The 21,388-nt window shown below is 43.5% G+C and overlaps 1 protein-coding gene across 2 annotated transcripts in view; it reads left to right on the top strand.

The window, feature by feature from the left end:
- AHCYL1 (adenosylhomocysteinase like 1) overlaps positions 1-21,388 on the top strand; it is a 37,743-nt gene extending 16,355 nt beyond the window's left edge. Inside the window, exons 2-17 of one of the 2 annotated variants that reach the window (XM_040626933.1) lie at positions 7,219-7,330; positions 9,571-9,714; positions 10,734-10,834; positions 11,259-11,361; positions 12,529-12,623; positions 13,202-13,308; positions 14,142-14,258; positions 14,530-14,593; positions 15,397-15,485; positions 15,848-15,918; positions 16,282-16,376; positions 16,463-16,561; positions 16,977-17,045; positions 17,487-17,565; positions 18,699-18,819; positions 19,336-21,388. In XM_040626933.1, coding sequence (XP_040482867.1) covers positions 7,219-7,330; positions 9,571-9,714; positions 10,734-10,834; positions 11,259-11,361; positions 12,529-12,623; positions 13,202-13,308; positions 14,142-14,258; positions 14,530-14,593; positions 15,397-15,485; positions 15,848-15,918; positions 16,282-16,376; positions 16,463-16,561; positions 16,977-17,045; positions 17,487-17,565; positions 18,699-18,819; positions 19,336-19,342 — 1,473 coding nt within the window. In that variant the 3' untranslated portion in view covers positions 19,343-21,388. Of the gene's footprint in view, positions 1-7,218; positions 7,331-9,570; positions 9,715-10,733; positions 10,835-11,258; positions 11,362-12,528; positions 12,624-13,201; positions 13,309-14,141; positions 14,259-14,529; positions 14,594-15,396; positions 15,486-15,847; positions 15,919-16,281; positions 16,377-16,462; positions 16,562-16,976; positions 17,046-17,486; positions 17,566-18,698; positions 18,824-19,335 lie in introns of those variants that run through there. The other variant, XM_040626934.1, reaches the window with a different exon arrangement.

Raw genomic sequence — 21,388 nt, 5'->3', positions numbered from 1 at the left:
CCCGCTGAAACGAATCAGGGCTGATTCCAGGTCTGAAGCAGAGAAAGAACAAGGTGAGCCTGGTGTATCTTCTTATGCCAGAAAGGAAGGAAGCGCTTAAACAGAAGAGTCAGCGTGAAGGAGACTCCCACTGGCCCAGTTTGGGACAATTGGAGCATTCAGTGTACTCACTGTATAATTTAGTGTAACAGATTGAATAAATAAAAATATGAATGACAAGTAAAGAAAAAAGTGAAAGAGGGAGAAGAAAAGCTTTTCTTTACAAAAATAATGCCAGCTAATATATGTGGAAAGAATGATAGGGGAAAAAACCATGATTCTGTAAAACCCCCCCCCACATTTAATTGGTTCAGGCAAGGATTATGAACAGATGGTAAAGTCACTAGGGAACAGGATATTCACAGGCTGAAAAATATCACCCCACAATTTAACCTTTACGTGCAAAGGAGAAAATACACCTTTCAGAGACTGACAGTCTCCCTTTAACCCAGGGTTCAGCTTGGTGTCACGAATCATGGGACAGCCTGACGTTATGTGCTGCCTGCTGTGATGCAAAGGGAAGTATACGATGTTGTCTATGAAATATTCTTGCCAAAATTTTAATCTCTTTCAAATCAAACCTCAAAACTGAACTTCCAGTTTACAGGAAGGAACTAATCTGAAAAATTCAGAATATGGGAGATTCCGTAAGGCAACTGGCCTGGACTCTTCAGGAAAAAAAATATCACAGGGGGAATAAAATAAAAGCAGGAGAACTGTTCTAGATTACCAGACACTAAAGGAACCTAACAGCCAAATGCATTTGGTGAACCTTGATTCCATCCTGGGTTAGAAGAGTTGGGGAGGCATTTGGGTCTATAACTATGAAAGATGCTTTTTTAAAGTTGCTCAAGTGTGGTTAACATGGTGTGTTATGTTAGTTTCGGGTGTACGGTATAATGATACAATTCTACACATTACTCAGTGCTCATCAAGATAAGTCTTAATCTCCTTTATTTCCCCCATTCCTCCCAAGCACTTCTCTGTCAACCATCAGTTTACTCTCTGAACTTGAGTGTGTTTTTTGTTTGTCTCTTTTTTTGTTTTTTAAATCCCGCATACGAGTGAAATTATATGGTATTTGTCTCTCTGACGGACTTATTTCACTTAGCATGATACCCTCTGGTTGCTGTGGATGGCAAGAGTTCAGTCTTTGTTGTGGCCACGTAATATTCCATTGTGTACATACCACATCTTCATGAAAGGTATTCTCGAGATAATTGGAGAAGTTTGACTACAGCATGGATGAGATAGGGTTATTAATATTCTTAAAAGTATGAGAATGTTATTGTGGTTCTATAAGAGAATATTCTTATTCTCAGAAGATTCATTCTGAAGAATTTATTGGTGAGTTTTCATGTTTGCAATTTTTTTTTTTTTTGGCAGGACCACTTGAAAGTTTGCATATGTACATGTGTGTATATATATACAGAGGAAGAAACCTAATGTGGCAAGTGAGAAGATTCAGTGTAGATGGAGGGTATATACGTGTTCATTATACTATTCTTTTAAAGCATTTACTTGTAGAAAATGATAATAAAGTTGGGAGAATGGGACAGTGGGGGTGGAGAGTGAGTTGGAATGGAAACTTGGTGTATCACTGAAGTCATGGGTATGTTCCAGGAATCTAGATTTTTTCAGTCACCTGTACGTGTGTGTGTGTGTGTGTGTGTGTGTGTGTGTGTGTGCGTGTATGACTTAGAGTTGATGATAATTGAATGTCAGGAAAAGAAGAATGGCCAGCATATTTTCAGATAATATTGGTAGCAGACTGAGGATGAGGAGAGTATGGACAGGACAGGCAGCTGGGCAGATAGCTAAACAGGCATTGAAATAGAGTTGGGATTGTGTGTCTTGTAAATTATGGTTTTCAAAAGATTAGGAAGCCCCTCCCTGTCCTACTTGTTGCCACTTTTAACCTCTTAATTTTACCTCTAGTTGGCAGTTGGAGGCCCAGATCATTCATTTTCATTAGACCATTTTAGGAGCTTATAGAAAGCCGGTGAGGTTCGTTGTCTCATATGGGGAGTGGGGAGTGGGGGAGTAGCTGGTAAGGGTAAAACCACTCTTTGGCAGAGGTTTTCAAGTTTTATGTTCCTTCTTCACCAGTTAAGTGACTTGGCAGTGTGAGCCCTGGTGTTGCCTCACCCCTTCCTCCCACCAACATTGATGAAAGATCAAGTTAAGTCCCATTTGTAAAAGAAGTGTTTCTTCTGGAAGTGGATTCTAGCAGTGTGTGTGTGTGTGTGTGTGTGTGTGTGTGTGCATGGGCACACGCACATATTATGTATCCTGTTACCCTTGGGACAGAGAGATGGGTGGAGTGGAGGAGGGAGAGGTGTGCTGTGATTAGTCAGCTTGCCGTCCCACTCCCTCCCCCCTCAGAAGTTCAAGCCCCATCTGGGGAAACTGAGAACTTAAGAAACTTGAGACAGGGAAGGAGGACAGGGAGCAGCCAAAACCTGCTGCGTCTCAGAAGACTGGTTCTGCGCTAGGGCATGGAAGAAGTGACCGATGGAGGCTGTGGATTCGACTCTGTGGCCTGAGATTGAGTCCCTTGAGATAAATTATTTTCTGGTGGTGTACCTGAGAGCAACGTGTTGGGAAGAGGATACCCGTCTTCTTTGGGAAATTTCTTTTACCTAACTGAAGGTCTGAAAGATGGGCACACTTATATAGTTCTTATACCAAAAAATCGATGTTTATTGATAACTATTTCTTTGGATTCATCTGAAATGGAATCAGACTGATCAGGGGTAAGTATCAAGGGAAGGTCTTGCGCCTGTTTAGTTTAGGCTGACAGCCATACCCTCTTCCTTCCCTCAGCAAAGAGCAGGTGAAAGTAGATTCTGCAGAAGAAGGAATCTAGCCAGAAGATGTGTGAAAGAGGGATTAGAAAAGATAGTAGGAGTCCTGGAAGGTGTTATAACACATTGCTTAGTAATTGACCTTGTTACAATTTCTAGCTTCTGATAGTCATCTTTTTGCTAAATATTACCTAAGAAATATGCTGACCATCATTTCAAAACAGAAAATTCTGCACACGCAGTATGCTAGAGGAGACAGTGGAACAGATTATGTAAATTTGGGAATGCCTCAGAAGATCACTGGTGTACCAGAAGGAGGGATAGCGGCCCTTCACATACTCCTCAGCAATTAAGACAGACCAGTCCCTCTCCTCACTTCTAAGCTATGCTTTCTTAATGGTTTGTTTTCCTAATAATTGCTATTTACCTTTGAGTCTAGTCCTTCACCCTTAGGAGGAAACCTTTCTGAGGAAATTAAAAGCTGCTAGATAGGCATGTGAAATCACAGGTTTTGTAAGATGTCTAGCCTAACCTCTGATTTTTGGAGGCCCAAGCTGAACAATATCCAGATAAGGCTGTTAAGACTGCAACATCTAGGATCTTCCTTAAGAAGCGGTAAAATTCTATGACAGGCATTTGTGTTATCGTTACCCCCTCGGTCAAACCAAATCTACAGATCGTAAGGGCCCATATTTCCTTTCGTAGATCTTTCCTGGGCTAGCGCTGCGAGCTCAGCTGGTGCCTCCCAAGTGTGTCCATTGAAAGGATGTAATACTCCACGAATATTATCCTGATCACCGTCCCTTGGCTATAGTGTCGATGCAATCCTGGTGGCTTTCAGTTCTCTGGGATTCAGGAGCTAGATAGCAAAATTGGGTGGGACCTGGGAAGGAAGTGTGGCTAAGCTATTATTTAACATCTGGGTAGATGGAACGTGTGTTTGTGGAAGTAAACTTTTCAGCTTTTAATGGTAAAAAAATATCAGTTGGGATAAGTTGAACGAGTAGTATGCAACAATTTTTCTTCTCTGGAAGCTTATAACTGTTTTGGGTTGTCTGTGATCCCTTTTTCTTGATAAATTATATACAGCAATTCTTTCAGCTCACTTTGTCACCAGACTTAACCACGAGGTGGTGGGTGCACCATATCCCAGATTGTTTCTTTGGAAAACTTCTTTATATCATTTTCAGTGTCACATGGAAGAGAGTCAGCCATTGTACCCACTGAGCCCTTTGAAGAGGTGCTTTAAAATAGCACATTGAATTGGCCTGATATTTAATTGAGTTTTTAAGGCACAGCAAGTAGACTTCTGTATTTGGATGTGCTATTTGGAGAATGGGTCAATCCGACCTTCTAACCTTTCTCAGATGTAATATTAGTTCAAGAATGAAACACTGGCATGCTTGTTGTGGGTAAGGCTGTTTATGGGGTGGTAAGTACTCAAACACAAAATAGTTCTTTAACATAGGACTTTTTGGTTTTCAGATACTTTTTGAAGTTCCAGCTATCTTCTTTTTCCCTCCCCCTGTTTCCCATTCCACATCATAGTTAGAACTAGCCTTCCTTACAGATACAGCTTTGAAGAAGCACTGAAGTACACCAGTTGAGACTTAATTATGGTGGGAAGAGATGATGACAAGAGGAAGTAATGTAAACAGAACAGTTTTGCAGCCATCTTTGGATTTCATTTTTACATAACTGATCAAATCTGTGTAAATGTGATGAAATCCATCCCAGTTTAGAGGGCTATTACTGAGATCTGGTTTCACTAGAGGGAAAATTTGTGATATTCAAAAACCGCTCTTGACAACAGTGTCCTTGTTTACAATGTGAAGGCGAACAGCACTCCAGGAGGTACTTCAAAAGGAAGACAGAGCTACAGGCTGTAAGGCAGCCATGGAGCAGGCAGGCCTGCTGGAAACTGGCAGAGCAGCAGCTGTGATCTAGGTTCTTTTCAGCGTGCAGTTTGGTGCTGGGAGAGAAGACAAGGTTATCATGCATCTTTGTATAGCCGGACCACCTTATTTGTAAGCAGTGAAAATATCAAAGAGCTGCGAGAATAGACAGCCACCCATCCATGGTATGGCTTGAATTAACAGTCTGCCCACCTCAAATATGGACCCTATTCATTATTTGAGAGATGGGGCACTGCGCTGATCAGTAAGCTGCTTGCAGCACAGTCTAATATTTTTAGATGGGAAAGATGTTGCTAAGCTTTAGGCTACTGATGAGCTGCATTAATACAAGGTAGGATTACGACTATTAAATCAGTTCTGAGGTTGCTGAAGAAACACATTTCTGTCTTGCTACCGCCACCTCTCTCTCTCTCTTTTTTTTTTTATTTAAGAAACTGCGAATGTTACTGCACTTCCCTCCCCCATCCCCGCCACCACCAGGTAGGTGGTGTCTGGGAATATGCCCAGAGCCTTTTGAAAAAAGATGAACAGGGTAGGGAATCATAACAGCCAAGAGAGAAGACTAGCTTCCGACTAGACTGCCCATGCCAGGAACAAGGAGGCTGATGGAGGAAGGGCTGCCTCTGGAGACTGTTAAAAAGGCATTGATGGTCTCTTGACTGGATTTTTTCTGCCACCAAAAAACTGCAATTGGGTTGAAAGTCATTACCTTGGTCCTGGATCAATCTCTTCAGTAAAACTAGCTTTGCTGACTGCAGAAGTCATGTGAACATGCAGTGGGAAATCCTATCTAGAAGGGCAGATGCTGACCTGTGGCCACTTCAAAGAGTGGGTTTGTTGTGTTGTTTTTAGATTTATTGAGAAAGAGAGTGCCCATGGGGGGAGGGGCAGGGGGAGAGAGAAACTTAAGCAGTCTCCATGCTGAGCACGGAGCCAGGGCTCCATCTTACGACCCTGAGATCATGACCCCGAGATCACCCCTGAGCCAAAACCAAGAGTTGGTTGCTTAACCGAATGTGCCACCCGGGTGCCCTTCAAGAATGGGGTTGGTCGGTTGGTTTTTTTGAAAGGCACTGTGCTTTTGGCATTTAAACTGTTTAAGTTTTAGCACCTAAAAACAGCTGCTTAGGACATATAAAGATATTTGTTAATCAAGTTCTGGTGCCATGTACGTTGTGTAGACTGAGTCCCTTTTACTTCTTTTTCTGTGTGGCACATTGAAGCCTGATTCTTAACACTGCCAGCCGATGCTACCCTAGCTGGAGGGTACATGTGACAGAGGAGGGGGGTGTTTTGCAGCTGTAACAAACGGGCAGTTTACTGTTCCCGGCTTCAAAGTGGCTACAACCATGTTGCTAGCGTTATGGGGAGAAGATTTTAATCTGTAATAGCTTTTATATTTCCAGAGATATCTGCTAAAGACTTAGTTTAATGGATTCTCCATGGGAACCTTTTCAGATTTAGTCAGATTGTGAGGAGAATCTCAATTCATAGTCTCAAACCGTTCTGTTTTTCAGGAGGCTGAAGTTTATTTCATATCTTAAAGAAAGGGTTTATCAGAGCTTAAATAAAGAGCTCAGGAGGAAGGTTTAAACCATTTAATAGAAGGAAATGTTTTCATACACTTTAGAAGCATCCATTAATTTGACTGTAAATTATATTAACTGTAAGGTATTTGCCACTTACTAAAGCCAATTTTCCAAGTATCCTTCAAACAATTACCTAGTTCTGGTGTATTTCATTTAAAGAACTTTTTAATACAGTTTACCAAGTCATTTATTTTCTCCTTCAAATTAGTCCTAATTAGTTGGATTATACTGTGGAGTGCATATATTTTTTTAAATTTTGCTTTCTTTACTGAACTCCGGTACTTTACTGGATGTAGAAAGTTCTGGGCATACTACATTGGCTTTGTGAAGTATAGGTATGATTGGACTCTGACTTGGCACCCCAGTGCCCATCACCATTTCAAGGCAGCTCCGTAATTTTTCAAACAAGACCATTGCTAATTTCAGAATATGAATGTGCTACAAAAGAATATTCTGAAAAAAAAAAAAACAAGCAGAAGCACTATGAGATTGTGCTGTTTTTTGGTAGAGTTGGGAGGAAGGGTAGAGAGTTTAATGTGTCAAGGTTGTAAGAGGAAAGAAAACTTTGTGGAATGTGAGAAGAAAGATTTGTGAAATTTGGACAGATGCTAAAAGAAGTTAGGTCTTAAGCTCCCCGCCACACACATACAGAAATTCTAAAGCAATTGGAAAGAGGCAGTAATTGGCATTTGGGGAGGAGTCAGCAAGTAGCCTCCGCCTACACTCATTCTGGTGGGAGAGTTGCTGCCTTAGCAGGAGCTATATCAGAACATTAGGTTTTAGGGAAGGAAACGTATGGCCTTAAAAAATGGAACATTTCATAGAATGCTTGTTGTAAGTTTGCAACTGTTCATCTTCCTCTTACAGCAAATCCAGTTTGCTGATGACATGCAGGAGTTCACCAAATTCCCCACCAAGACAGGCCGGCGGTCTTTGTCTCGCTCCATCTCCCAGTCCTCCACTGACAGCTACAGTTCAGGTAGGTATGAACTTCGTGTCCACTCTGATCTCTCTTCCCAGTTCCAGAGTCTTAAGCTAGTTCTCTACCCACTGCTCTACTTTTCTAGAATCTGAAAGTACCTCCTATCAGGACTTCCCATCTTTCTGCTGAAAGCTGATAATTAGCACTTGGGCAGTGGGAATGTCCCCAGCCAGGCTTGTAGCTGGGGAGGCTTTTGTCATCTGGAGACTTCTCTTCCCCTGGCCGTCTCTGTGTGTGGTCTGTGGCCAATGCCTGCTTGGTAGTACTGGGCCGGTTCCCATTCCCACGTTTCTCCGCCCACATCACAAAGGGAGAAAATCAATTCTATTTTGGCTGACGGAACTGGCCTTGAAAAAGAGGTGTGTGTACTTTGGAAGCATAATTTCCAACTTTGTTGTTTAAGATATACCCCGCCACCTGTCTTTTTCTTTCTTGGCTCCAAGACTGCTTGAATGGTGACGAGAAGAATGAGTATTTTGGCTCCTTTTCTTTGCTAGGTTACCCTTTATGTTGAAGTGTCCTCCCTGTTCACCTCTGGAATAGGAAAGGCTCAGCTACGATAATGTGGCTCCAGCTCTGTTTCTTTCTAGTCTTCCTCTCCTATGTTAACCCTATATAAGTAGGCTTTTTTTTTTTTTTTAATTGTGTCCTTCTCAACTTTAGAGGGAATACTGGAGAGTTAATGTGGGAAAGGATGTAGAATTTAGGATTTGAGTACTAGCAGAATAGGCACTGGAAGATCCATAGGGGCATCTGATCTAAACCCCCCCCCCATTGTTCAGCTGAGGAAGCATTTAAGAGTTTAAGAAGCTTGCCCAAGGTCATAGATTGCTGTTAGTTTCAGCAAAGAGATTTGCCATCTCCATAAATGATCTTGCCAGAATACTGTTCTTATGGTTATTAACAATAAGGACCAGGCTTGAGGTGAAAGGATTGTAAAAAAAAAACAAACAAGTAAATGCATTTTAAAAAAACCTGTGCTCTGTGCCACTGATAACCCAGTGTTGATAAGATAGGCAGATAAGAGCAAATGGTGATCTACAGGGTCAAGTACTGAAATAAATGAATATTCAGGGTCACTGTGGCATGTGTGCAAGAAAAGGTTCCAAATACAATGGCTGTCATAAATAAAAGGTGTCTTGGAGTGACAGATACCAAAGAGTGGGAGTGATAAGCAGACCCGATTCCAGCAAAGAGAGAATTAATTGTGAAAAGCTGGGCTATAGGAGGAAGAAGGAAGGAGTGAGTGAAGAAAGCTTTAGCGAAGTTCTCAAAGATCTTGATGTCCATCTATTAACAGGAGCCTATTAGCATTTTTAAAAGCTTAGTGATCGAGTTAAATTGTCGCAGATACCTTTGGGACAGATACCTTCGGGAGTATGTGTGTTAGCTAGCAGTGTGTAGAAGACAGAGACCTGAGGCACTGGCAGAGACAGAGATCAGGAAATACTCGTCGATTCAGAGAGGAAAGAAGTGATTTGAGAGTCAGGGAGTGATGATTATATGTCCCCCACCCTATCTCTCTCTCTGAAAGGACATTTTTAGCCTTTATGTGAAGCTGCTTTTTTTTTTTTTAAGTTGAACATACTGAGTGATCTCAGGGCTGACAGTAGAACCAGAGGCACGCACTCACCTTTTGAGTCGTTTCCTTCCATCTCTATAGTCCTTGAGCACAACCTAGTGTGAAATCCCTTGCAAGAGTCTCTTATCTCAGACTGTGGTCTTCTGAACCACAGCCCCAGCAACACCTGGGGACTTGTTAGAAATGCTAATTCTTGGGCGGGAACTTCTGGGGTGGGACCTAAGCCATTTGTATTTTAACAAACCTTCCACGTGATTCTGATGGATGCTGTAGATGCTTGAGTTTGAGAACCAGTGTTCTAGGGAAGTGGTTCCTTACATGCCCTAGAGTATTCTTCCAGTTTTGCCATGTCTGGTTCCAATCCACATTGGGGCTAAGTGCCCCTGTTAGCTGGGATCCCTAGAGCTGGTGCAGGAATGGGGTTCGTAGCTTCTTATTACAGGGACTAGTGGCAGAGTATCATCAGGGTGGATAAAGGGGCCATAACAATCCCATGCATCAGTCTACTCTGAAGGAGTAGAGCTGAGAGTGATGTGAAAGGTGGCTCCAATTCCGAGTTTGCTTAACTTAAATGAGAATCCTTTGGGGAGTGCACTTGGTGGAGTTGGGGCCATTGAGGTTTTTCTCTCCTTGTTTCTTTCTCTCCTGTCTCTAGCTGCATCCTACACAGATAGCTCTGATGATGAGGTTTCCCCTCGAGAGAAACAGCAAACCAACTCCAAGGGCAGCAGCAATTTCTGTGTGAAGAACATCAAGCAGGCAGAGTTTGGACGCCGGGAGATTGAGATTGCAGAGCAAGGTAAAGAAAGGGGGTGGGTAGGGGACCAGAAGCAGCCCACTTGCTGGTCATCAGGATCCGCAAACAACTTCACCCTTGAAAGCTAACTTGAAAGTCGCCTTGAAAAATTCAATATTCCGGACTCTTGTATAAGCAGATTTCTCTTTGTGCAGCTTGAGCCTCAGGGTTCTTGTTCTTGTTCTCCTTGCTTCCTGTTCTCAGCACGTAGTAATTACACAGAGTAGTTTCTGTTTTCCTCCCCCATGACACCATATTCGGAGATCTCCTTGTGGAGTCAGCAAGTCCCGGATCACTACATGGTGGTTAGTTCTGCGGGATCCTACCATAGCTGCCAATCTCCGAGACCCACATTTCCCAGAAGCAGCAGATGTGGGAGGGTTTTCAGCTAAGGACGGGGTGACCGAGGGTCTCTTTGGTCTTTGGTCCTTAGCACCCTCTGCTGGAGTGAGAGTGAAAGTGACTGATAGTCCGTTAAATCTTGGTTTCTCCACCCACCCCACTCCTGATAAGGTCTTTTTACTCTTGTTACTTTCACACTGAAGATGTGCTCTCTGCTGGGGGAAGTGCGGAAACCAAACAGACTGGCAGAATGGGGTTAGGCAGCCCAGAAAACGCAGCAAGTGCTCTTCTGCTGAGGGTGAAGTCTTCCTTCCTGGTTTGATGATTATATATAGGAGTCCATTAGCCAATGTCATAACCACTTCCTTCTCCTCCGTGTAAATGATGAGACTCCCCCTCCATTTTGACCCAATGTGAGGATTTACGTCATTCTCCATTCAGTCCTCTGCATAGAAGGCTGAAATGGTGGAGGAAGAGAGAAATTTCCAAGTAGTTGGATGACAACTCCCCAACTATCTTTCTGCTGTTGAAGCCGCCAGTCATCATGGAAATTTGCTTAGAGTGTTTCTACCTTATCTTGCAATATCTCAACAGATCCAGACCACCCCTAGATGTTACTGGGGCAGAAATTCATAATCCTGCTAGCGCAGACCTAGCTCAAATCCTCTGTTCTTTCACAGACATGTCTGCTCTGATTTCACTCAGGAAACGTGCTCAGGGGGAGAAGCCCTTGGCTGGTGCTAAAATAGTGGGCTGTACACACATCACAGCCCAGACAGCGGTGAGTTTGTTGGGAGACAAAAGAGGGACTTCTGATGAGGGGGGAAAAAAGAAACTTTTTTTACTTGCTTTTCCTTCCCTATCGATCCAATCTTCAAATGCTAATGACTATTAGGTGGGACCTCCTGTTACACGGTAATGGGGTTTTCTGCTCTGTGTGTATAGATATATAAGGTATGTTCAACAAACCGGACTCAGTGAGATCTAGATCTGCAAAAATATGGCTGTTAGGAAAATGTTAAGACTTTCAGGAACACATATTCTGGGTAAAGTTAGATACCAGTAGGCTACCTCGCTGGACCATACCCTCTGTCGACTTCCCAGTGTAGCCTTAGTCCTGCAGAGTTGCTGGGTGTTGTCCTCTTGTGTGCCGCTCCTACCTGGCCCTCCTCTTTCTCACCCTGTCTTCCCATATATCTACGCAGGTGTTGATTGAGACACTCTGTGCCCTGGGGGCTCAGTGCCGCTGGTCTGCTTGCAACATCTACTCCACTCAGAACGAGGTGGCTGCAGCACTGGCTGAAGCTGGTAAGTTCAGCTTTTTTCGCCAACTCTGTCTCGAAATCATTATCTGAATAGAATGTGTACATATCAAAAGTGTCTTTACGGTTACATGTATGTCTAGGGGCTGTAAAACGTGGAGGGTAATGAGAATAGCAACAGGAAGAAAATGGGTAATAAAATGAAGGTCCATATCCCTGATGAAATATCACATGGTCATTAAGAATGACCTTTGAAAAGCATCTTAATTACATGGGGAGATGCTTAATTCTGATAGTAAGTGAACAAGGAGGAATATTAAACTGTATGAGGTATATGAATTCAGCTGGTCTCTTTTCACCAAAGGCTCATCACTTCCGAGGGAACACAAGGGAGCAGTGCCGTCTATATTAGTAGCTCCTTCGATAATTTGGTGTTCAATATTGCACTGAAAATATGTGGACTCCTTGTAAGTTCAATTTAGCTTGTAACAGTTTTTATTGTAAAAACGTTCAGAAGAAAATCACCGCGAAGTTTCCTGAAGGACTTACCATCTCCCTGGGATCCTTAGAGAGCAGCTTTATAATACTTTTGTTCTTCTTGTTCTTTTCCGGTATTTGTTATAGAAAATTTAGGAGTTTCCAAAATAATAATAATAGTCCTACTACACAGGGATAATATTTGACACATTTTTCCTTTTTTTCTGTTCGCTTTTTACAGAGATAAATAAATCTCAATATACAATTTATAACCTAAAACATAACATTTTCAGAAGTAGTTTTCCGTGTCACTGAAAACTTCTTGAAAGCATCATTTGTAATCATCATATGGCCACGTGATTTTACTTCATCGTTTCACTCGTGTTAAACATTTAGGATGTTTCAAGATTCTTGCTAATACAAATATTGTCCTAGTGAACAACTTTATTTTGATTCCCATTTCATTTCATCTCTTTAGCTTACAGCTCCAAGTGTAAAATTGGCCAAAGAGAATAACATTTTAAGGTTCCAGAATACTTTTAAAATCAAAAATCTCTTAAATTTGTTACTGGTTTCTGAACTACAGGTGCCATTTTGACTTTTTGCCCTGTGGAAGTTGTTTCCTTTCCAGCATAGTTTCTGTAGCCTTTTTCTCTTCACATGGATCTCAGAAATTGGTATCGGTGTAGCAGACTCCCAGAAGGAGGAATCCGCTGATGTGTTCCCATCCCTGCAGGAGTTGCGGTGTTTGCTTGGAAGGGCGAGTCGGAAGATGACTTCTGGTGGTGTATTGACCGCTGTGTGAACATGGATGGTTGGCAAGCTAACATGGTAATGATGTATATTCATCCTATACCTTGACCATAGATTTGTTTCCTTTTTTTCCCTCGAAGCATGGTTCCCTAAATATGTTTTGGATGTATGTTCTGATACACTTACTTTGTTACCAAAGTGTTTAGCTCAATACCTATTCAGAACGGGTCTGAGTACTGAATGGAAAGGTGGGGGAAGGGTAAGACTAAAGTGAACACATGTGGCTCAAACACAGCAGAATGAAATAGAAGTACTGTGGTTCCTCTTTGGAGTCGAATTCTGGTTTCTTTCCTGCCTGCCCCAGCTCTCCTTTTGCATCCCACGGAGCTATATATTTCAAGACTCTAGACTAAAAATGAGTCTGTGATTAGCCTAATACTCTTCACTATAGCCAAGAACAGACTTAGGAATCCTTTTAACCATTCTACACCAACAAATTTGACTGTGTTTCCACTGTCTAAATCTGCTCTAAGGAGCTCTGAGGAGTGCTCTTCCAAAACATACCGGGCTCTCTTACTAGTACAGAAAGTGGGTTCAAAGTTCCCCCCAGCTCTAGCAGCCTGAATGCCCATAGAAGTCTTCTGGCTGTTCTATAGATCCTGGATGATGGGGGAGACTTAACCCACTGGGTTTATAAGAAGTATCCAAACGTGTTTAAGAAGATCCGAGGCATTGTGGAAGAGAGCGTGACTGGTGTTCACAGGTAACAGATTCTGGAGTAGCTGCCCCTTGTGTCCTTGCCTCAGCAAACTCTCCTGGTCTGCGTTAGGCTCGAGGGCTGTGTTTCTGACTTGTCACTAAATGGGAATACCTTCATTAGATAAAACTTCTCCGTTTTTACTTCTGAAGAATCCAGGAGATCCTAGAAGGAAGTTATCCCAGGTTCTAGTTCACACATTTTTCTTTCCCATTTATTCCACTGTGAGTCTCAACCAGTGTTGGGAGGTGTAGGGAATGAATATATCTGGAAAAACTGTATTCAATATTGTATTATAATTTTGTATTTAATATACAAAAAAAAATCCTGTTGTAAAACTATGCATTATATACACTACAAAAAGTAAAACTGGGCAAACTATTCTTGGCTTGTCGAAAACCCTAAACGATCTCTCTCTGAAAGAATGTTTCTCAGTTGGGGGCACACGGTACGTGCTCACACACGCACACATAGGGAACCGAAGCAGAGTCATTGATAATCTTTGTTTATCAGAGGTAGGCATGTTTGGTTTTTTTAATCGAGAAAATGCTGGGTTAAGGAAATACATCCCCTTTTATGGAAAAGAAGTCAATTTCTTCAATTGAAAGGGTTTTTTTTTCCCTTCCAAGAAAAGGGCGGGGGCCCAGGGGGAGAGAAAATGAGAAGAGGTGAGGAGGGATGACAAGGAAATGCTCTTGTTTACTAATATCCTTGGGCAATAAATACAGCTGGGGAGGGCAGCATAGAGCTCAGAGAGAATTAGGCAGATTTTTGCCACTGAGTGTGTTTTACCAGCTAACGTTGGTTTTGTTTGTTTTTGTGGCTTCTTCTCCCTTTAGGCTGTATCAGCTCTCCAAAGCTGGGAAGCTCTGTGTTCCGGCCATGAATGTCAATGACTCTGTTACCAAACAGAAGTTTGATAACTTGTACTGCTGCCGAGAGTCCATTTTGGATGGGTAGGTTGAAGTGTACAGACACTTGAACTTCTAGGGGACAGGTTTGGGTTGGGTCGCGTGTTAGTCTGATACCACTCCGGTCTTGTCCCTTGGTCTTCCCTTGGTTTTCCTCTGGCGTTAAAGGTTCGTTAGAGGGGTTCGTGGCATACTGAGCTCAGCCAGCTTCCAGCTGGAGTTCTCATGGGGCCTTGCCTCACGCTTTTGCTTTTGTGCAGAGGGACTGTGTTTGGGCTAATAATGTTTAAGTTGAGCCCTTATCTGTTTTCCACAGCCTGAAGAGGACCACAGATGTGATGTTTGGTGGGAAACAAGTGGTGGTGTGTGGCTATGGTGAGGTAAATAGCTGGGCCTCAGTGTGTCTTTTCACAGACTTACTAGAAATGTTGAGTGAAGGAGATCTGTGCTACCAGCGTGGTCACTGATGCGGGGTTAAAATACGCCTTGAGATAATGTATCTCAGTAGCAAAAGTTCTTTATTCAGATTCATGAATAGAGACATACAAAATCAATTGAGGTTTCAGATCTCACTGTCTTGTGGAATGGCATGTTGGCATTAGCCGCCCCTCCCCCCACCGTGACAACAGTTACCTCTTATGAGACTGACTTCAAGTGAACATGTAGCACTTCAGCCACACAAGTGACCTGGTAGTGGAGTGAAGGGTGGGATCCGAAGTGGTATGTAGTTGATGATCTGTAAACCAGACTAGGTGAAGGAGATTGTGTGGTCATCAGTGACCCGTGGAGGTTCCGGAACTGCTGGGCTGTCCTTGAGTTAGATGCATCTCAAATGAGAGTTAATCAGGTTTTTCTGGAATAAGCTATGAGAGGTTACAGTTGCTCTTCCTTGGTCTTGTTTTCCTGATGGTAACACTTATTTGATCTCCCGATTTCTTTTACTATCCTGAGCCCCAGCCCTTGCTATGAAATATGAATGTCCACTAAATCACCTCCCTGACTGAGGGTCACAGCATAATCTGGATCCGTTTATGCTCTGCTTGGCTTAGAGCATCCCTCCAAGGGCTCAGTAGAGGATTGGTGATTTCGGGGAGATTAATGCCCATCTCCTGAAGAGCCTACCTGCCCCAGTACCCGTGCCTTAATGGGCCTGACACCCCTCCTTCTTTCTTATGCTCTACAGGTGGGAAAGGGCTGCTGTGCCGCTCTCAAGGCCCTGGGAGCAATTGTCTACATCACAGAAATCGACCCCATCTGTGCTCTGCAGGCCTGGTAAGAACAGAGTTGTAATACTATTAGATTCACCCCTGGTACATTGTGTTTCTGAGAGTTTATGATTGATTATATTGACCATTCTTTGCAGAGATCTCTCGAAGAAAAAACTAGGAGGATGGCTCTGTTCCCTCCATTGTAACCCCAGGGCACTCCTAGAGCTTCTTGGCATTTTCCCTTCCTGCATGGAATCTCGGGGAGTCCGAAGAGGCCAGTGTGTAGTTTAGCCCAGCTTGTCACTTGCCCCTGCGAGGTAGCACTGGACCTGACTTCGGAAGGGAATTTAGTGGTTTCATTTTGTGACCAGCTTCTGTCCCACTGCCTCCTTGCTTTGCTCATCGTTTTCCTTCCTTCTCTTCCAGCATGGATGGGTTCAGGGTGGTAAAGCTAAATGAAGTCATCCGGCAAGTTGATGTCGTAATAACTTGCACGGGTAAGTATCAGTGCTTTGGTGTACGTGGAGGAGTGGTAGCTCCGAGGCCAAACCTTGCAGGTGGTCTGACTTTCAGATAAAGTAGGTGTGCGTGCCATAAAAAGTCTTAGAACCCGAATAAGCTATCAGAACCTTAACATGTTTTCCAGAACCAAGAGTCTTTTTCCCTGATGGCTGTTTATACTGTTGAGTCTTAAAACCGCATCACTGAGCCTAAAGAGCTGTTACTCAGTGTACTCGCTTCTCCCAAAGGACGCATGCCCTTTCATGCAGCAGACCTCCTCTTTCCCGTGTTCTCACTGGAAGCCAGGCGGTACCTTTGTTCCCCAGCAACTTTCTCCGGCTACTCTCCTTTACCTTTAGGAAATAAGAACGTAGTGACACGGGAGCATTTGGACCGCATGAAAAACAGCTGTATCGTTTGCAACATGGGCCACTCCAACACGGAAATTGATGTGGTAAGGTTTCTCTCGTTGATTGACTGCAAGGCCTTTTTCCCCTCCCTTCCATTATAGCCACAGTCAACTGTGCCGTCTTCTTTCAGACCAGCCTGCGCACTCCGGAGCTGACATGGGAGCGCGTGCGTTCGCAGGTGGACCATGTCATCTGGCCCGATGGCAAGCGCGTCGTCCTCCTGGCAGAGGTACGTGCACCGGGGCGGTGGGGGCGGGGGGTGCTTCTGCCGTGCGGCACAGGCAGTGTCGTTAGATCCACGGCAGACGGGGGAGCCAGGGGCAAGTATTAGGCCCACATTTCCCTGAACACTCGTCTTTGGATAGAGCTAGAGTTCTTAAACTTTCTGGTCCCTAAAATAGAGCCACTCAAAAAAAACATCTACCTTTTACCAAGTAACGTACTGTTTCCTGACCACAGCTGCTTCTTCAGCTTGTCATACTCAGATGGACTCACAGGAAGTAAGATAAACTCTAGAGTTGCGATCTGGAACTGTAATTCTTTGTCTACCAGCTGAGTCCTGTCCTGCATTTGCTTCACTTGTATGACGCTGGAATCAGAAGGAGGGGGGCACAGCTCATCCCAGGCCTCTCTTACCTTTTCAGGGTCGTCTGCTCAATCTGAGCTGCTCCACAGTTCCCACCTTTGTTCTGTCCATCACAGCTACAACACAGGTATGTGGCCAAATGCCTGCTTCTCCTGCCCTGAGATTCGTGGAACTGGGCCTAGGTCAGAGTCCAACGAGAGTGTGCCCTGCTATGTTCTTTTCAACCTGTTTCAGGTCACGGGTGGTCAAGACGGGCTCTCTCAAGTGTAGAAGAGAGTCATCAGTCAGGCAGAGTCAGTGTTTGTGTCCCTCTGAGTTCGCTGTGTTAGTTGAGAACGTAGTGTTCAGCTTAGTTGTATTTAGTCTGTTCTTTTATTAGGAAATAACAAAAACAGCAGCAAATCCTCTTATGATGTGTGGTGGTGTTCACTGCAGGCCAAGTCCTGGGTACTGTCATTATGATAGATCACTACAGTACTTAGCCCAAGACTTGTTAGATCTAGTTTTACTTTTATGTCCTTCTCTAAGAAGTATTTTTGTATTTTCTGGCCCTCTTTTCCCAACCTAGGCTTTGGCACTGATAGAACTCTATAATGCACCCGAGGGACGATACAAACAAGATGTATACCTGCTTCCGAAGAAAATGGGTGAGTGAGAAAGGGTAGGAACCTGTACTGATCCCCAGACTTTTGCGTGGTTTGGTAAAATGGTTATCATTGAAAGTATTGGATTTAGAGTCAGAGTTCTAATGCGCATCCTAGCGTTTCATGGTTTCTGGACGTCAGGACAAATTCTAATCTCCATGAGTCTCAGTATCTTTATCAGTAAAGTGAGAGTAATATTTACATACACTGCAGAGTTGTAGTAAGAATTAGCGCTAAGGAGTAAAAGTGCTTAGCACAGTGATTTAGGATACATGCTCTTATTCTTAGTAGCCGTATGGAGTTCAGTAAACTTCCCACCACCAGTGACTACAGCGTGGGACCGAGATGAGAGAAACAGAAACAAATCTAGGTTTATCATCCATCTTCTGTGTAAATAGGCAGCCTCCTGTTGTTCTGGGGGACAGCTGTGTTGTGTTCGTGTGGCATGATACATTATCTCTGGTTCTTTCCCTTCTTGTAGAGTGGCACCCACCTCCCGTCTACAATTGGTTAGCCCCTGACCCCTTAATTAAAGCTGAAAGACTTCTCACTCTCATCTCCTCCGACAGCTTACCTCAGATTGTTTTATTTTTCTTTAATTCATATTCATAAAAGTAAAGCCCAGGAAGTTTATCTATGGAAGAGTAATAAATTTGCACCAGCTGCCTTAGAAATCCATGATCCTATGATTTGAGGCCTTTATGGATGTTATTCTAAATAAATATTAATGACACAAAGCTCTCTCGAGCTATTGATATCTACTTTGTTCCATAGTTTGACTATAATTCAGTTAAGAAGTTGCTGCAGGAAGGTAAGAGTCATACGTAGCATGTTGACCACTGGCGTAAAGCCAAAAGCTTTGCCAGAGAAGGATGGGGAGGTACAAGTCCACTCCATTTTGTCACCCTGGCAAGTGGCTTTCTAAATGCATTCGGGATGTACAGAGAGAAGTACCCTGCCGGAAAGGCAACTTCGAGGGTCCTTTAAGCAAATACTTCGAGTTATAGAAATGCTTTCAGAGTTATTCCATTCCTTGTCCTCTTTCTCGAAAAGCTTCGGATGAAAATAGGGGGAGGTTATGCCCTGAGAGGCAGATTGAAATGGAGTCTGCCCCCCTGCCACTGTGTTCTTCCTAGATGAGTATGTTGCCAGCTTGCACCTGCCATCATTTGATGCCCACCTGACAGAGCTGACAGATGACCAAGCAAAATATCTGGGACTCAACAAAAATGGGCCATTCAAACCCAATTATTACAGGTAACTTGGGGGAAAACAAGCGAGAAGCTCTTTTACCCAGTATTAAACCAAGCATGCTAGCCAGCTTTCTTAAATAAAGTGGTGTGCCTGATTTTGAAGAGTACAAGAGCTCTGCTCCGGACTAACAAGGTGGGCAGAGAAATTGTGTATCTAGTGGTAGATGTAAAGGAGTAGGGGTTTTCTAGGATTTTGAAACTTGGGCCTCACCCCCAGAGATTCCGATACAGTTGGTCTGGCATGGGGCCCAGGCTTATTTTGTAAAAGCTCCCTAGATTACTGTATAGTCAGGGTTGAAAACCACTGGCTTATATTATCAGGGAGCAGGAAATGAAACCAGAGATGTCATGCCAGAAACCCTGTGGAAGCACAGGGAAGAATGATCCATGGGGAATGGCTGTAGGGATCCCCAGCCAGGGCCAGGGAAGGACCCCGGGGAGTGTCCTCTGTTTCTGATGTTTGTCTTGGAGCTCTCCTGTGAAGACCCAAGTGCTAACCAGCCAGTCTCTTTCATTACAGATACTAATGGACCATCTTACCAAGGACCAGTCCACATGAACCACACAACTCTGAAAGAAATATTTTTTAAGATAACTTTTATTTTCTTCTTATTCCTTTCCTGTTGATTTTTTTTTTTCTATAATTTCATTTTTGTTTTTTTCATCTCATTGTCCAAGTTCTGCAGACCATACAGGAACTTGCTTCATGGCTCTTTAGATGAAACTGAGGTTCATGGTTCCTCACCCTAGTCACTAAAGAAGGATTTTACTCTCCCAGCCCAGAAAGGTGATTCTTTCTTTCACATTTCTGGGGACTTTAGTCTTAATTGGGTACCTTATTAACAGGAAATGCTAAGGTACCTTCTTTGTTGAACAATCTGCGATGTCTAAATTGCCTTAAAAGAGCCCATTTCTTAGCTGCTGGAATCAGTGCTCTTTGACTTTGTCAGAGGAGCAGGGGTGGTGCCCACCAGCGGGGTCGGTTAGGTGTTAGGTGGCGCATGCTCATTGCTCCAGGTGTTCCAAGCTCTGTTTCCTGTGTGAAGGTGGTGTGTCTGGTTCAGAGATGGGTACTGTTAAGATCCACTTGGTCCACTTGGATTTAGTACAGCCCTTCCTCCACTCCCACCAGACCTTATTTTTCAAGTTTTTAACCAGACTGCACTCTGTCTATTAAGTTTAATTTTGTCCCCTAGCATTGATTTCCATTGTACACAAAAAAGAAGAAAAAAAGTAAGAAAAACGTGTAGTGTTAACACGGAGGAACTGCTTGGGTGATTAGTGGTTACCAGTTTCTCTTTTGAACCTTTGGAGCTGAGAGAGCAGAGTTGAGTCTGGAGAAATGCTGGCCTCAAACTCTGATACGTCCTTCTGTTTCTAGCCCATAGTTTCATAGCATCAATGAACTGGGGCCATAATGGCAAATTCTATCAGCTCTGCCCCATACAGCTTGTGCTGAAGGCGAATTTCTTGAGCCATTACTCAGTCTAAAACACTGAGCTCTATCTTTAGGATTTATCCTTTAAGAGCAAATTTCTGGTCAGCTGTGCTTCTGCAACCTAAAATATTTAAAGGGAGGTAGATGTGGATGGGAGGAGAAGGATAAATCGGACCAGGGTGAAGGAAATGTAGTTCCGTATAACTGGTCAGGGACTTTAGGCCCCACGTGTAACGTTAGTTTTACAGAAGTGGTACCTCTTTTAATTGACACGTGTCACAAAAAGTTTATGAACCAAGATCTTAAAGGGCAGTTTGTGCACAGGGAAGGTAGCCAGTGCGTCCTGGCTCACGCCCGGAAAGAATCTGTAGAGAGGCCCTCCAAGATTGGAGAGGTGTAGTCCCATGCCATGCGCCCTGCTTACCAGCATTTCTGCATGGTCCGATGAGCTTTATGCTCATGAGCTTTAAGTATATAATTATCCAGGATTCTAAATCCTCAACTTGTTCTAGCTGGTGATCCTTCAAAGTTGGGTCAGGCATTAGTGCTAGGTACTAGCAATGTTCATTTCTCTGTTGCCATTGATCAGAGAGACAGACATTAAAAACAGTAATATAAGAAAGGAAAGCTTTCACTCTGCAGCCTTCTAGCAGAGTCTTGCCAAAACATTTTTCCTTTTCCTCTCCTGGTTCTCCCCTACCCAGCCCCTTCCCACTCCTTTTCAGTGTGACCATGCTTTCTTCTCTGTAGATGCTAACGGTTCAAGCCCTTTTCCCCAGGGCATTGAACCAGCCAATCAGAATACCCCATCCTTGAGGGGCGGTAACCTGGCCAACAGTGGTATCCATCGCGTCAGCTCTGCTGGAGGCAGGGGGCCCAGGTCCCACTGCCCTCTGGCCTGCCCCCGGCTCCCAATCTATTACTGTGTCCATAGGAATAATAGGTAAGGGCTCCATCTCTGTCAAGCCATGTAACAAAGGACACTGTGGGAAAATGTCTGGCATCAGAGGGAGCGTGTGGAGAGCAACTCGGGAAGAACAAGTTTATTTTGTATTGAATGATTTTTAATGAATGCAATATTAATCCTTGCAGATGAGCAATAATCATTAAAGTCAATTAAAATGATAAGACCTTA

This window comes from Ursus maritimus, unplaced genomic scaffold (assembly GCF_017311325.1).
Source record: "Ursus maritimus isolate PB19 unplaced genomic scaffold, ASM1731132v1 scaffold_12, whole genome shotgun sequence".
In the NCBI taxonomy this organism is placed as follows: Eukaryota; Metazoa; Chordata; class Mammalia; order Carnivora; family Ursidae; genus Ursus; species Ursus maritimus.
This window is presented reverse-complemented; position numbering and strand designations above follow the sequence as displayed.